General features: G+C 43.7%; 1 protein-coding gene and 1 long non-coding RNA gene across 3 annotated transcripts in view; both read right to left on the bottom strand.

The window, feature by feature from the left end:
- Positions 1-11,595: 11,595 nt before the first annotated feature.
- The window catches only part of LOC310714459, an 81,972-nt gene continuing 76,716 nt past the window's right edge, over positions 11,596-16,851 (bottom strand). Inside the window, exon 2 of the long non-coding RNA XR_014529797.1 lies at positions 11,596-12,890. This is a non-coding gene — a long non-coding RNA (uncharacterized lncRNA). The remainder of the gene's footprint in view (positions 12,891-16,851) is intronic.
- F13A1 (coagulation factor XIII A chain) overlaps positions 11,596-16,851 on the bottom strand; it is a 78,667-nt gene continuing 73,411 nt past the window's right edge. The window contains exons 14-16 of one of the 2 annotated variants that reach the window (XR_014529604.1): positions 15,714-15,850; positions 13,079-13,834; positions 11,596-12,892 (exon numbers count right to left, since the gene is read on the bottom strand). Coding sequence is in view for 1 of the 2 variants with exons in the window: in XM_083519294.1 (XP_083375420.1) it covers positions 13,687-13,834; positions 15,714-15,850 (285 nt within the window). In the remaining variant the exon portion in view is untranslated. Of the gene's footprint in view, positions 13,835-15,713; positions 15,851-16,851 lie in introns of both variants that reach the window. The other variant, XM_083519294.1, reaches the window with a different exon arrangement.

Here is a 16,851-nt window from a genome sequence, read left to right as displayed (position 1 = left end):
TGGCTGATGTAGGAGCCTTTCCCTGCATGGTGCAGCTGATGGGGACAAGCCCACACCATTTCAGATGTGGCAGCCATTGTGCCACAACCCCATAGAAGCTATTTTGTGTTATGCCATGCCTCCATGGCAGCCCTTTTTGTTACTGGTGCCCACAGCACTTTCTCAAAATTCCAAATGTGCCCAGCAGCCCCCAAAAGCTGATGACCCCTGCTTTAATAAGTAGATCAATTATTCAGTAGATCAATCAATCACTTAATCAAAACTTTAGACAACTCATGGATGAGAACCAATATTGATCGATTGATTTTCAGTTATTTCTATACCGCTCACCACCACACAGTCACAGGGCAGTGTACAACATAGCAAAACACACCAACACAGATTTCTAAAACAAGGGAAAACATTGATGCAAAATGTTTGTCAGCAGAAAATAAAACAACAGAATAAAAGAGAATAAAACAGCAATGGGTACCATGCAAATGGATCTCAGTGAATTGCACCTCCTGATCTTCATGGGCTTAGAGGAAGAGCTGGGAATATAACATTGAGGAGAGCTTTGCTTCAGTGGGGAGTTTCTTCCAAAGTTTTGGAATTGCCACTAAATCTGGCCAGTGCCAAACCTCAGCAAGGTCATGCGTGTGTTGGAGCACAGAGATAAGCAAACAGCCCACTGCATCAACAGTGCTGTCAATCTCACTTTGCAGGAGAAACCTGGAAAAGGATCAAATTAGACCTGATTGATGTGGCGAGTGGCTGCGGCGGGGAGGTTTGGATTGTAGCCACAGCACAGGAGATCTGATCCATGTTCCTCCTGTCAAAGCCCAAGCCCAAATCTCTCCCTCCCACAGTTGGTCTGCCCGTGAGGTAGATTGAGGGAGCCACCTTGGGCAGTGGTCAGTTCCCAGGGAGATATTGTACACTGTTTTTCAGGAGCCGACGTGCAACCCAGGTAAGGGAGACTTCAACAGGGGCAGGGCAGCGACACTGTGGGCAGGGTGGTACTTTCTTCCTTCACCTCAGGGGGTGAAACAGGACAAACACTGCCCCTGCTCCCCATCTAAAGTGTGAAGTGGGAAAGAACTGCCTGTAAGTTTTTTCCTTCCAAGGCTAATAGCAGCTTAGCTTGCCCACCTACACATCACTAAAAAAGACCACATAGCTTTGCATGAAATGTGCATGTACTAATTTACAACACATCTCACCACAGTAGGGAAATCTGAGACAAGGCAGCATACACACTATAAAGCTCAGCCTGGGAGTCATTTTGGATTCACAGCTGTCCATGGAGGCGCAGGTCAATTCTGCTGTCTACCAGCTCCATTTTGTACACTGGCTGAGACCCTACCTGCCTGCGTATTGTCTCGCCAGACATTGGTTATCTCCTGCTTGGACTACTGCAATGCACTCTATGTGGGGCTACCTTTGAAGGTGACTCAGAAACTACAACTAATCCAGAATATGGCAGCTAGACTGATGACTGAGAGCAGCCACCAAGATAATATAACAGTAGTGCTGAACGGCCTACACTGGGTCCCAGTATATTTCCAAGCACAATTCAAAGTGTTGTTGCTGATCTTCTGTTATGCACTGAGCTTGAGGGAGCGTCTTTACCCCCATCGCTCAGCCCAGACACTAAGGTCCAGCGCCAAGGGCCTTCTGGCAGTTCCCTGACTGCGAGAAGTGAGGTTACAGGGAACCAGGCAGAGGGTCTTCTCGGTAGTGGCACCCACCTTGTGGAATGCCTTCCCATGAGATGTCAAGGAGATAAATAACTATACAACCTTTAGAAGACATCTGAAACATGCATCTGAGACATCTGAAACATGCTGGAAGCAGGACCGGATTTAGGTTTGATGAGGCCCTAAGCTACTGAAGGTAACAGGGCCCTTTATATCATAGCTGTCAACGTTTCCCTTTTTTAAAGGGAAATTCCCTTATTCTGAATAGGATTCCTCGCAAGAAAAGGGAAAAGTTGACAGCAATGCTTTATATGTCCAGCTGTCCTTTGTCAACAACAAATTGTTGCTGTTTTTTTGTGTTGAATTTATGCTGTATGGTAATTTATGCACCTAATAGGTATCTAAAGCCCATTTGCACATAACAGAATATGTATTTTATCAAAGAAATTGTTGAACTGAAATACAATCAAGAAGAAGTATATTAATAGTGAAATAATTATTAAGCCCTAACTTAAAATGATTTTTTATTCATAACAAACTTAATAATGCAAACACATTGGTATTTGGCAATAACAAAACTTCCTTTAGAAACACAATTTACAAAGACTCATAATTTTTGGGGGCCCCCATGAGAGTGGGGCCCCAAACTATAGCTTGTTTAGCTTATACATAAACCCGGCACTGACTGGAAGCCACCCAGAGTGGCTGGGGCAACCCATTCAGATGGGCGGGTGCAAATAAAATAATAATAATAATAATAATAATAATAATAATAATAATAATAATAATAATAAATAATTTGTTAAGGCCTCTGGGACTTGTAACTCTGTGAGGAGTGAGCTATGGTGCCCATAATTCTTTGAGGGTGGAAATTTGCCTTGAAGAGTAAAGGTATACTGTTTAAGCAGATTGTGTGGCTTCTGTGCTTGGTCAGTTTATTCTCTAAATGTTGATGGGCATCTTCAAAGTCTTGTCTGCTCTCCCTTTTGTTGTTTCTTTATGTTAAAAATTGGATCTGGACTGGACAGTCTTTCAAACAGTGGTCTACCCTCTGACCACACTTCAAAGTGATAACCGTCAGTCCTCTCTAAATGACACATGACCATCCTATAGCAGTTTCAAGGGTGTGTGTGAGATTATATTCGATTTAAGCTGGGGAATCAGACGAGGGGGCAAAGCCTTTGGCCTTCATCCAAATCAGCTCCCCCCCCCAGCTGCTTTAAAACCAAACAAAGAAAGCCCCTGAAGAGATTTCTCTTCCCACATAACTTCTTCTTTAGTGCCAGGCATTCTGTGTGCCATGAAAAATTCAAACTCTGCCCCTGCCACCCTGCCCTGATCCTGGTCTGCATGTGCAGCAGAATAAGGTGGAAGAATCCTGAGGGCAAAATGTGGTTTGTGCCACTTTAGACTGAAGGTGCAGGAGGGGCACGTGTGTTTAAACACTTCCCTGCAAGAGGAAAGGTAGCACATCAGGGGATATTTTCTCTACTGTGCTGATTTTCTCCTTGCAGGAAGAGGTTGTCTATATTACAAAGGGAAGCAGGTGGGGTATGTGTGTGTGTGTTTTAAACACCTCCCTGCAAGAGGAAAGGTAGCACATCAGAGGATAATTTCTCTACTGTGCTGGTTTTCTCCTTGCAAGGAGGTGTTGTCTATTTTACATAGGGAAACTTTCAGAAATGTGATCCTCCTCCCTGCATGGTGAAGTGGTAAAGTGCGTTCTACCATCTTAGATCAGCAGGAACTCACCTCGCTTCATTTTATATTTCTGATCTTCTCCAAAGAGACCCTGCTATCGCCTGTGTCCAGAGAGCAGGATCAACTATAGGTAATTGCTTAAAAACTTCAGAAATTAATCAGTATCCAAATAACATAAATAAAGGACTCACCCAGACAGCTGTGAATAAAACATTTTAAGTATGTTGTAAAGTGTAATAGGGACATGGGTGGCACTGTGGGTTAAACCACAGAGCCTAGGACTTGCCGATCAGAAGGTCGGCGGTTTGAATCCCCTCGATGGGGTGAGCTCCCGTTGCTTAGTCCCTGCTCCTGCCAACCTAGCAGTTCCAAAGCACATCAAAGTGCAAGTAGATAAATAGGTACCGCTCTGGCGGGAAGGTAAACGGCATTTCCATGCACTACTCTGGTTTGCTAAAAGCGGCTTAGTCATGCTGGCCACATGATCCGGAAGCTGTACGCCAGCTCCCTCGGCCTATAAAGCGAGATGAGTGCTGCAACCCCAGAGTCGGTCACAACTGGACCTAATGGTCAGGGGTCCCTTTACCTTTACCTTTAAAGTGTAATATACAAATGTGACACTAGATGGTGACAGGGAGCTATGCCAAATTCAATGTTCTTTTCAAAATGTTTTTTATGTGTGTGTGGCTTCCATCAAAATAAAGCAGTCTCTCAGGGCACATCAAATGCTAAGCAGAAAATGAGGGAGATCTAATTCTTCTTCCCACACATATGCTCCACTTTGTTATTTGTTTTATTTATTCATCTATAGGTATGCTTGGAAACTATGTTTGGAAGCTATGTTGGTATAACATCATAAAAGAAAAGAAAAAGTTGGCCATGCCTTTTAAAAACGCACTGTAAATTTTCGCTTCTTTCATTGCAAGCTATTTCACATTTCCTTCACTAACTCTGAAAAGCATAGGAGCTATGTGATCAGTTATGTGGGGCACGGCCTACCTGGGCTCCCACAATATTTTATTCAGGTTGGCACCCCTGCTGAAAAGGCACCCATATTAAGATTTTTGGGAACTGGCAAACATATTTGAGTGTAACTAATGAGCAGGCAGAATGATTAATTTTTTTAAAAGTTTGTTTCATTTTCGCTAATTACTAATAGGAGACCATGGGGGGGGGGAGAGGGACAGATGCCAAATTCTTCGATATTCTTTGGGCGCCTTGATGATAAACTGCCAAGCTGGGCAAGAGAAACTTTCTGAGTCTGCTCTAACCCAATAGTGTCTGAGCTGAGCTCCTGCAACTTGGAATCAGATTAGCTGTATCAAAGCTACAGTTTAGGCATCCAGTTATTGATTGCAGACAAATCAAAAGCAGAGACGTGTTTTCTGGCATTTAGCTGCTTTGGGCCAGTAAATAAGACCTGGCATGAACTTGTTGAGATACTCAGACGTCCTTGGGAACGCAGGTTGGTGCATCAAGGCCTTCAATATGTTCCAGCATTGAAGCTTTTAAAGGATTGTGCTTTGCATTTTGAGCCAAAACTAACAAAGGGGTAGCATGGGAATCCAGAGGATGTCGAAACCATGGGAGGCAAGGCGATTTCTGGCATTAGTTGCTGGCTGGGTCTCAAGGCCACTTTGCACATTACTCAAATGCAAACTTGGGGTTGCTATCAGGGGTGCCACGAGAAAGCTTTATTAACTATGAACTACAAAATTTGGAATCCCCTCCAAACTGGTGCCAAAGTTTTGCACTTGTTTTGTACCCTTTTCTAAAAAACGAGTTGTTCTGCAAACCTCATGTTTTGTAAAGGGACCCCTGAGCATTAGGTCCAGTCGTGACTGACTCTGGGGTTATGGCGCACATCTCGCTTTATTGGCTGAGGGAGCTGGCATACAGCTTCCGGGTCATGTGGCCAGCATGACTAAGCCACTTCTGGCGAACCAGAGCAGTGCACAGAACTGCCGTTTACCTTCCCGCAGGAGCGGTACCTATTTATCTACTTGCACTTTGACGGGCTTTCGAACTGCTAGGTTGGCAAGAGCAGGGACCGAGCAACGGGAGCTCACTCCGTTGCAAGGATTTGAACCGCCAACCTTCTGATTGGCAAGTCCTAGGCTCTGTGGTTTAACCCATAGTGCCACATGCATGTTTTGTACCCTCCCCCAAAACGGAGTAATTGATACTCAAACCCGGGGTCACAGGTATCCCGTCCCCAAACCCCACCATTGTCCAATTCACTCCAAACTGGTGCCAAACATTTTGCAATAGTTTTGTACCGCAAACCCCACGTTCTGTATCACCTCCCCAACAGAGTGATTGATGCTCAAAATGTGGGGTTTTGCAGTACAAAACTATTGCAAAAGTTTGGAGTGAATCTGGCAATGTTGGATTGTGGGGTGTTAACTACAAATCTTGGTATGATGGTGATATTACTCAGTTTTCAGGGTGGTACAAAGCATGCCGTTCACGGTACAAAATGGGTATGGAACTTGGGAGGGGATCCCAAATTTCGTGGTTCGTGGTTAATAAAGCTCTGCAAGAACCTGGAGCCAATCTCAGCTCCCTGATAGCACCTCATCCTGCAGTGTTGTTAAGTGGGTGCAGACCTGATTGGCCCTTTGGAGCAGGACTGGGGAACCACAGACCCAGGGGCCAAATGTGGGTCCCTCTAGGACAGTGTTTCCCAAACGTTTTTGGGCAACGGCACACCTGTTTACTGGAAAAAAATCTCGCGGCACACCACCATTAAAGCCCCGCCCCGTGACGTCAGCGCGCAGCGTCACGCCGGGAGGGACGCACAAAAGTGAAAGTTTTTTCCCTTCTGACTGGCAGCTGCTCTCCTCCAGGTAAAGGTCTTTCCCATCACCTGCTGCTTGATCCTCTCAAATCTGAAATGCCAGGGATCTAACTTGGGGCATTCTGCATGCAAGCATGCCCCTCTATAGAAATGTTGATCCAAATTCTTTGTGTACACCCTCTATGGCTCTGGGTTTGAGACTTCCCGACTACCCCAGGGAATAAGAATCAGGCTGCATCCTTTTCTTGCATCTCTGAACAGCTGGGTATCACGGTGCCTATGCCCTGTGCAAGCTGCCATACACCAGCCTTCCCCAACCCGTTGCCCAGCCAGGATGGCCAATAGGCAAGTGTGATAGGAGCTATAGTCCAAAATACTAGAACATTCCCAATGGGTTGGGGAGAGCTGCCTTAGACCAAGGCACCCCATAGGTCCAACTCAGCAGGAGACTCTTAATCTCAGAGTTGTGGGTTTGAGCCCCACATTGGGCAAAAGATTCCTGCATTGCAGGGGGCTGGAGTAGATGATTCTCAATGATTCCTTCCAGCCCTACAATGCTATGATTGTAGGCCAGTTGTGCTGTAGTGGTTAAGAGTGGTAGATTCGTAATCTGGTGAATCAGGTTCACTTCCCCGCTCCTCCACATGCAGCTGCTGGGTGACCTTGGGCCAGTCACACTTCTCTGAAGTCTCTCAGTCCCACTCACCTCACAGAGTGTTTATTGTGGGGGAGGAAGGGAAAGGAGAATGTTAGACGCTTTGAGACTCCTTAGGGTAGTGATAAAGCGGGATATCGAATCCAAACTCCAAACTCTTCTTCTTTCTAGCTCAGTTTTTTCTTTGCAGGTGTTCTGCAGAGTTTCAGATAGGAGTTCTACCACATACCCAACTTGTGATCTTTGGCATGGGAGCCATGTTTTCTTCCACTCAGGCACAGCCCTTCCCTTAACAACTGGAGAGCAAGAAGCAGCTCACTCCTCTCAATTCAGAAAGCAGTAGGTCTGGCTGATGTATGATATCTGCCAAAAGCACGCAGGTGGGAAAGTTGCTTAGTTCAATGGCCTCCCAAGCCATAAACGAATTTCAAGGAAGGGCCCTACTCTGAGATGGGGATGGGGCAGAAATGTGATTCAGTTCACATTTAAAAGTGAACCTACCTGACTCGTGCTTTTGAAAACGTTACTTGAACCAAAACACTGCCAGCTTTTGAAATATACACTTCTCTGCATTTTGTAGCACATTTCTTCAGTCACGTATTGCTTACAAAGATACATATTTTGGTGAAAGCAGCACACAGAAATGCATTGTACCAGGGGAAGTTCGTTGCTTTGCAACAATTACTTTTGCCTGTTGGGTCTGTCACTTCCTTTTTTGTTCTGTAACTTGGCTATTATTTGATTGCTTAGCTGCCTCAAGCCTAGGATAAGCCACCTTAGAATAACAAGGTGTATCTGACAAGGAGATGATTTCCATATAGAGGAAACCCTTGTGTGTGAAGAGGTCAAAAGAGATGCCAAACTATGATATTCATCTAATAAAATTGCTTCTCAACACAGCCTCATTTTGCACACGCAATTAGGGAGATTAGAGAGGAAGGGAAGAACAATTATACAAAGCAAGTGTTTTCAATAGAAGTCCGGGATAATTGGCTGCAGAGTGAACATTTCAGAACAAACATATTGCCTTCCTTTGGCTCCAGAGCTCCTGTGCAGGAGAAGATTGCCTGTGTGCTTTGGTAGGTTGGTAAGAACTGAGCTCATTAGACTAAGCTTTTGCCTTTCCTGTAAGTTTCACATAAAATCACCTAATGCAAAACCCTTCCTTTGTGAAAATCAATGGCATCCCCTCTGTGACTTTGAGGAGAGCTCCAGTGCAAAGGGTCAGGATGGGAAAATATCAGAGGAGTCAAATTGGCTGTGTGGCCAATGTGAAACGTTCTGTGACTGAGGTAATTGTGTAATTGGGACTGGATTCCATAGCTTCCATCGGTCCCTTGTGCACTCGTCAAAGGCAAAACAATCACAGACCTTTCCTAGCACTTAATTTAAAAAATAACAATTTCCTCCTAGGAAATTGCATCCCAGCTCATGGGCGGTATTTAGCTTTTACTCAGAGTAGACCCTTTGAAATTAATGTACCTAATTTATCCATGTTCATTAATTTCAGTGGGTCTACCCTGAGTAAAACTTGGTTGAATACCACCCAATGCTTCCATTTTAATTGAATTATCTGTGTGGACCAGGAACACCACAGCACTGATGTGAAATAGCCCCTTTCCCCCTTTAAGTGCTTCAATAAGACTGGATGTTACATGAGGCTGTCTGTCTCTCCTCCTCCTCTCCCTGATAAAGTGTAGTAAAGAGAAATATGTGGTGAGGACTTACTGTGCTCTTATTTTCAGCACACACACACACCCCGAGCATAAACCAACGAAGTGGAGGAGGCGGGGGATTTCAGAGATGACATCGCATCACATGTTTTGATTTGCTGCGAGGAGGAGTAGATGGAGAGCTGCTGTTTTCAATGACATCAGCATAGTTCTCCAAATTCTAGATGCAGCCGAAGGCTGTAGCTGCACACACGTACTAGGGAATACACCATTGGACTCAGTGGGGTTTATTTCTCAGCAAAGTGCTTCAGGTTGCATTGCATGCCGTGTCCCAGACTGTAGGTCTGGGAGGAAGATACAGATGCAAAGGACAAAGAGTAAGATGCACATTGAAAAATGTGCATTTCTGCTGTTTGAGAGTCTCTGTTGTAAGGTTTGTATGCACATCAGCAATCTGTGTTGTGGGAGCAGGGGAAAGCACTTAGAAAGGCATCATCTTAGACAAGAAGAGTGCCAGTGTTCTGCATTAACCAGACTTGGCATTTGCATTATGCTATGGATGTTTAAACTCCGCAACACAAAGCAGGTGTCTGTTCCACAGCAAAACGTATCATTTCATAGTTGATTCAGTGTGGAGCAAGTATACTGTTTCCCATTCAAGATTTGCTTTTGGCTAGACAATTGAACACCCACCTTAAATGTCTCAACAGCAACTATCCACAATGGCTACCTTCTCTCTACACTGGATGCCTCTGGGTCCCAGTTACCACAGGTGGGGAGAGTGTTGTTGCACTCAGATCCTGCTTGCGGGCACCTGACTGGCCAATGGGAGAGACAGGAGGCTGATTAGATGGACCAGCGGCCTGATCCAGCAAGCTCTCCCTATGTTCTTTTGCCATCAAACTACGATGCAGAATATTCAAAGCAAAGCAAATTGAGTGTGTAATGGTGACTTATATTCAGCTGTTTGCAGGTGGGTGGGTGGGTGGGAGGTGTTGTTCCATAGTTTCCCCCCTAAATGGTTTTTTTTTTTTGTATTTCTCCAAATCTTGATGCTTCTGGACCCCTGCTGATACCTCCCTCTTGTGCATGGGCGGTTCTCTTTTGGCTACATAAGGATAACGGAGTTGGCTATGTAATATTATTGATAGTGATACATAATCATGGCCTGGTTCCAGCTTGTCACCAGTGCTGTAAGAGCTCATGTGGTGGAGGAAAAGGCACCCCATGCAGCGAAGTTGTGTTATGTTTACTCCTTGTTGATTTCTACCCTCCTCTTCTTCTTTTTTTTGAGAGGGAAGTCTATTAATTGGCATTTCTTTGCAATGCGCATGCTTACCCAGCCCTGCACCACAGGAACTCTGTTCCAACAGATGACAGCTGAGAACATAAGCATCCTATCTCCCACTGCTTCTCCACATCAAACTGACCCTTCCCAAAGTTGCTCTGTCTCCATAGAGGGGCTGCTACAAGTTTGGGATTAATATGCCCTAAGTCATGAGATGATCATGCAGCTGTTTCTCTAATCACATCAACATCTGCCTGTCTGCCTTGTCCCTCTCAAAGTAGCTCATAGAGAAGGAATGGGAACCTGTGACCCTCCAGATGTTGTTGGTCTCCAACGCCCATCAGCCTCAGCTAACAGGGCCATTGAACAGGGATGATGGGAGTTGGAGTCCAACAACATCTGGAGGGCCAGGTGTGCCCCATTATACAGGATTCCCAGGGGTCTCCCCTTCAGGTATTGGTCAGACCAATAGATGCTTAGTTTCAGGTACAGAAGGGTATCAAGTGCACTGGAGGGATCTTTGGCCCCATAGGCTATTGGTGCAAAAGCAGAATGCTTCAGTGTTTGGCTATGGCTTCCCCAATTTTTAAAGGTCAGTAGTACAATTCTGCTGATTGGCAAAACAAAGGATGCCAAAATACTTTTAAAACAGGCTTCCTCAACCTCAGCCCTACAGATGTTTTGAGACTACAATTCCCAGCATCCCTGACCACTGGTCCTGCTAGCTAGGGATCATGGGAGTTGTAGGCCAAAAACATCTGGAGGAAGCCTGTTTTAAAATGTTAGCTGCAAGTCCTTTCCCACTTTGCAGAAACTTGGTATCCAAGCGATAGGAAAGCAATCACCCAGTGATCTCTGTGGTGTAAAATATATTTACTGTGAAGTAAAATATATGACTTTTTTTGATGCACAGTCTCAGAGTTTATTCTCTGAAAGAATGCACAGAAGTAAGAGGAGTGCTCTGTTACCAACAAGAAACAAGGTTGATGTCTCTGTGGATTTGAATTCTGGAAAAGGATGGGCAGGCAAACCAGATTGAGCCTAGACAATAATTAATCTAATGGTTGAGGGTGAAACTTCTGAACATTTTCTCTCCCAAAGCTGGTAGGTCCATATTCTTATTGCCTTATATATATGTACATGCATATTTCCCCCCTTTCCTGTCTTCAGTTTAAGTGCCAGGCAAAACTAATACAGCTTTAATACACTATGCAGTAAACGCACACCTAATTTAAAATAATTAGATAATAAAAGCTGGGAATTTTAACTGAAAAGCATAAAAATGTTAGTGCTGAAATCTGCACTCTGCTCCTATGGAATGGATAGAACATTTGGCATTCTATCCATAAGAATACTAACTTCAAATATATGCCCAGCTGCTTTTACCTTCTTCTAAATATTGCATCCAAGCAGTTTCTTAACAGGGAAATATGTGAAGACATTTTGTTGAAACTGGAAGATGGAAGACACAACCCTTTTAGAATATTACAACATAAAACAATGAAATCTCATTGCAGTTGTAAAGGGAGGCGGGGAAGCATCTGTAGGAGTGAAATTTGAGCATCCCAGAACAAAAGGCTTTACAAATTACCATAACCTTTGAAACAAACATGATTGTCAGACGGGAACCTCTGTGACCTTGCTGTCACTCAGTGTGGTTTTGAGCACACTATGTGAACCTTGAGGAAAACATCGCTGTGCATCAATCCTGAAGTTGTCATATTGTACATATCGCTTGTAAGGGGTTGCAAGGAAAAAGTCAGGCAGGAACCTGTGCAACATAGGAGAGATGCATCCAGGAAAACTCATTCTTTTATTGCATACATTTTGGCTGATAAACTGGAAGGAATGTGAGCTTTTGAGCCTCAGAACAAATGGAAAGCAGGTGATACAGCTCATTATAGCAACATGAATCAGAGCTTCTAAGCAAATGCAGTTCATCAACAGCACACATTTTAGTTAGATAATATTTCAGGAAAGAGACTCATGGCGCATCAAAGATCTGTCTGACGTGGCTTAAAAACAACTTCAATCTTATCTCCTAACTCACTAGCGCAGCAGCTTGCAGGATTGAATAGGGGGTCTCAGTGCACCCACACAATGTTTTAATTCAACCCCAGACTCTCTGTCAATGCAGCCATATATGTTGGCCCATAGAATGGCAGCCGTGTTAGGGACAGGAGAATGGCCCAAGTGGTCATTGCAACAGAATATCCTGGCAGACCAGTGTAAGGGATGCATATGTCAGCTCTGATCTGCTACACTCCGTCTTTTCTCAGAGTGGCTATCTAGAAAAACTACAATCTGGGGAGGTGTTAAAGCATTTGCATGACAGGTCACATGACTCCCCTGACCCCACACCCTTCAGTTTGTGATGTCCTTACACTGACCACCATTTTCAAAATGTTCAGAGGAAATGTATTGGACATGAAGATGCCAAGAAGTATTTGAAATTTATTTGTGGCATCAACTCCAAATTTGTGCTCGGACAAGCTTGTTCCGGGATAGTATCTACTTAGGCCATTTTATTACTCTTGGCAGAATTTTTAAAAATATAAAATATCAAGCCATTTAATAAAATTAAAGTTCAAAGTACCCCAGAGACTGGAACCTCTTAAAATTGTCCTGGCTTTAATGTAAGAGGCCATAATTACATATGAACAAGAATGAAGAATATGGCCTACAGCTTCATTGGCCTAAATTAATCTAATCTTGAATAATTTTCTGCACTTTGAAATGCATTTTTGTGGGTGGAGATTGGGGGCACTGGATCCTGGGGACGGTGCCCTTTTGGGGCCCCCTATATTTTTGGGGTAGGGGTCAGCCTTCCCCCATCCTAAAAGTGCAGTGGATCCTTCTCCTTCACTGCCTCCTCCTGCCGTGGGTCGAAGCAGCCTGCCCCTGGTGGCGGCACCAAGGAGGTGGCGCCCTCGCCCATTGAGCCATGTGGCCACTGCATTTGGCTCCGCCCCATCTCCTCCTGGTGTCCTGATGAAACGTGCATGATGTTGAGCCCCCAATCACCCTCACAAGCTGACACCTCTGGTGGCAATGTTTAGTTACCTTCCATCACTGGATATATATACAGTGGGACCTCTGGTTACGTACACTTTAGCTAATGGGGCCTCCTGCTGCCGCCGTGCCGCCGGAGCACGATTTCTGTTCTCATCCTGAAGCAAAGTTCTTAACCTAAGGTACTATTTCTGGGTTAGCGGAGTCTGTAACCTGAAGCGTATGTAACCTGAAGCATCCCAAGGTACCACTGTATAGGCAATTCAGTGCCAGATCTGGGCATAAAAGAACAGTGTGCATGAAGCTAGGACAGGTACAATTGTAGTATAGTGGCTAGAGAGTTGGAATAGAATGCAGGAGGCCTTTGAATAGGCTAGCCCATGAAGCCTACCTTGGCCCATCATGACCCCTAAGTCTAACCTAAATAAAATGGGGGGGGGGACCATAATTCTAACCCTGAACTCTTTGGAGTACCAGCAGGATGCAAATGAAATTTACCACCACATTTCTCGCCTGAAAAACATGGGCACAGGCGTGGAAGAGACCTATTTTGCTATTGTGCTGCTCTTTTCCATCTTAAGTTACGTTGGAGCAAGATAATTTCTCAATGCATGTTGTTGCCACCCACCCTTTTAAAAGTCTGGGTGTTTAAAGAGTGTGGTTTCAGGGTTTTTGTAGGATAGCTTTTCAAAAGGAAACGGCAAAATAAGGAGTAACCATCCAAGTAGCCACACACAATGTATACATACAAGATTTGGATTAAGAATTAATTCGGATTAGGGTAGATACTTCTACTTTATGTTTCCCGGTAATGAAATTTCTGAAATACAATGTGGGGGGTGGGTGGGGTAGGGATGAAAGAAGAAGGAGAAAGCCTTTCACACAGCAGTTTCAATATTAACATCCAGCTCGCCATAGACATGTCGGAGAGCATCGCAATTCAAACTTGCAATCAGCTTTCGGGGGCCGGACCGCTTTGGAACACATTTTTCTTCCCAGGTCAAGGTTGAATTCCTTGGAACTTCTCTGCAGCGAGAAAGAATAGTGTAAACATGGTGGTAGATGGGCCATAAATCTGAACTGTAAGACATGAGTAAGTATCTTGGTGATAGAAAAGATAACCTATGTTTTAAAGAAATGACCTATCCCAAGAGGGGGTTTTTTTTGTCCTAAAGGGGAGGGGATACATCAGAATACCCCTAGAAAATTCACAGCTGTCATTCAGAGGCAAAGTGGACAACTCAAAGAGAATTGTTTAAAGTTAACTGAGAGGCAGTGTGGTATGGTGATGAGAGTGTTGACACCAGGGTTCAGCCATCAAGCTTGTAGGGTCATTTTGGGCCAGTCCCTGTCCCTTAGCCGAATCTACCTCTCAGGGTTGTTTTGTGGATAAATCAAGATGGGGCAAATCCATTCCTTGAAGAAGAGTGTGCTATCTGTTATGTCACTTAATTATAAGCAATTCTGAAAAGGTGTTTTCTCTAACACTGACTCTGTGCTTTGGGAGGAGGGAAACCACCCTTCAAATATCTCAACCCTAGCAAGATGACAAAAAATAACCTGGTCAGTATTACATAAAAGTGTCCCCCCAGAATATCATTTTGCAGCGAAAATAATAATATGTTATAGAAGACTGGAGGGTGCACTTCCAACAGGACATTGTCCGGAGATAATTTTTAAAAACCCTGTGATATATCCCAAAGGATTAAAAAAAATTTTTTTATTTTTTATTTTGGCTAATGGAATAAAACTTCACTAATTCCATTTGCCCGGAGTAACCTTAGTGATGGATGATTCTCAGTAATGTGCTAAGCCATCAACATTGACTGGTCATTTATCATCTTCTATCCACAGAAACAAATGGGATTATTATTTAAATAATCTGCTACGATTTGTTTTCTCCAAGTATAATTTGAAGCTTCTATCCAAGCCAAATGAGAACTCAATCAGCACTATGTGTTATTATGCAAGCCCAAAACCCCCAGCTTTTAGAGTGGTACTTCTTTTTCTCAAAGGCAGCTACTAGTTCTCTTGGTTTCAGAGAAGATCTTGAAATTGCCCAAATCCAGAAACCTACCGGAACTATTCATTTATTGTTAAAATAAAAATCTGATGAGTGAAAAAAACTAGACTTGTCCATCAAGTCCGTCAAATCACTATGAAAGAAAACCATCATAGCATTTATATAGCAGCCTTTATAGCAGTCAGACCACTTTATAAACATTGTTAGCAGCCTTCGCTGCAACCTTGTAAGGCAAATTAGTATGACTATCTTCATACTAAAGATGGCGGGGGAAAGACCAAGAGATACTAGTTTTCCAAGTGGCTTCATGTGTTAGGTTGCAATCCTAACCCCACTAACCTGGAACTAAGCCCTACTGAATTCAATAGGATTTATTTTTGAATTGACATGATCAGGATTGTGCTGTTGGGTAACATATTAAACAGTGCACTTCCTGGATCACAGTTCACACTTTTAGACTGCAAGCCTAACCACGTCTGCTCAGAAGTAAGATCTGTTGAATTCAATGGTGTTTACTCCCAGATAAATGCAGTTAGGATTGCAACCTTAGATTACCTCAGGGAGATACTGTGACAGTGTTATGTTTTATATTGCACCAGCATGCATTGCATCACTGTAAGTCAGGCACGTCCAAAGTCTGTTTGGGGGCCTAATCCGGCCCGCCGGTCAGTTTAATTCTGCCCCTGGAAATTTATTTCCTGTGGTAAAATCCCCCAAAAAGCTCAACTACTCTTTGGTCGGCCCTTTGGTCGGTCCTCACGCATGTTCACTTCATCAAATCTGGCCCTCTTTGAAAAACGTTTGGACCAACCTGCTGTAAGTGTTCATATTCCTGTGAAAACGCAGGTTGGGCAGCCAATGCTATAACCACAGATTTCTTACCTAAACAGCTTTGCGGTTGGTTTCAGTAGACCAGGCCCATCAAGTCGGACCCAGACATCAGTGAGTTTCTGTTTCAGTGGGTTGGCAAATTCCACTATCACTGCCATTTCCTTGCCAACTACCTTTTCCCCAGGAACCTGTGGAAAGGATGCAAATCAAAAATCAGATGAACTTAAATATGTAAACAAGTATATATTAATGTGTATTTAACATGAATGGTGGTTTGTGTTGCATTTGGCTGTCAGTGATTGATCCAACCAAATGGCTCATTTTGGCTTTCATGAAAACGTCTATGTGGTAGAGGAGGAAGAGGAGGAAGATTGCTATTGGACTTCCAAGCACAGGATGATAACCCTTAGACCTCGCCCTGGCAATACCTCCTGTGGTCTGGCGAGTCTTTCGTCTGGCAGGGACAGAAGGAATTAGCACTTTTGAAATAAAAAGGGAAGAAAGAAAAATGCTGTCACGCTGCACAATGCATAATTCATGGCAACATCTGTGGTATGTCACATTTATCTTAGCACATGAGAATAAGTCAGTTCAGCCTATGCTTGTTACGGCTTTATGAATTATATTAAACCTCCATTTCTTCCTCCCTGGTCTTTTTTCTCTTTCTTTTTTTTAAAGAGAGGGATCATGTTCTCTCAGTTGAATCAGACGGCAAGCTGCTCCACGGAAGGAACCAATTTGAGTTTGTATTCAGAATTTCTTACCTCTCCTCCCCTCACACTCAGATACACATGATACTCTTTTGACAGAAACCAGGGGTGTCAGGTTTCTTTTCTCCGCTAACCATTGATTCCTTGCCCTCGTGCTTGAAGAAGACTTCCAGAAAGCAAAGGAAGTGCAGTAATGATGGGTAACAAAGCTGGCCAGGTTAAGTCCAATGGTGTGTTTATTTGGATTTTGCTTTCCATTCAGCAAGTTTACTATTCCTACTTCACAGCAGAAGGGGGGACCTGAGCAATCTAGGAGGCTTAACCCAGGGAAGATGATATATGCTGTTCAGCTTTGGCCATAAATAAATTAATAAATAAATAAATAAATAAATAAATAAATAAATAAATAAATGAAAGGATTATACATTTTTAAAATGTGGTTACTGAAGATACAAGCTCAAAAGCAAAGTTTATTTGAC

The sequence above is a fragment of the Podarcis liolepis genome (assembly GCF_965112155.1).
Source record: "Podarcis liolepis genome assembly, chromosome: 8".
Classification (NCBI taxonomy): Eukaryota; Metazoa; Chordata; class Lepidosauria; order Squamata; family Lacertidae; genus Podarcis; species Podarcis liolepis.
This window is presented reverse-complemented; position numbering and strand designations above follow the sequence as displayed.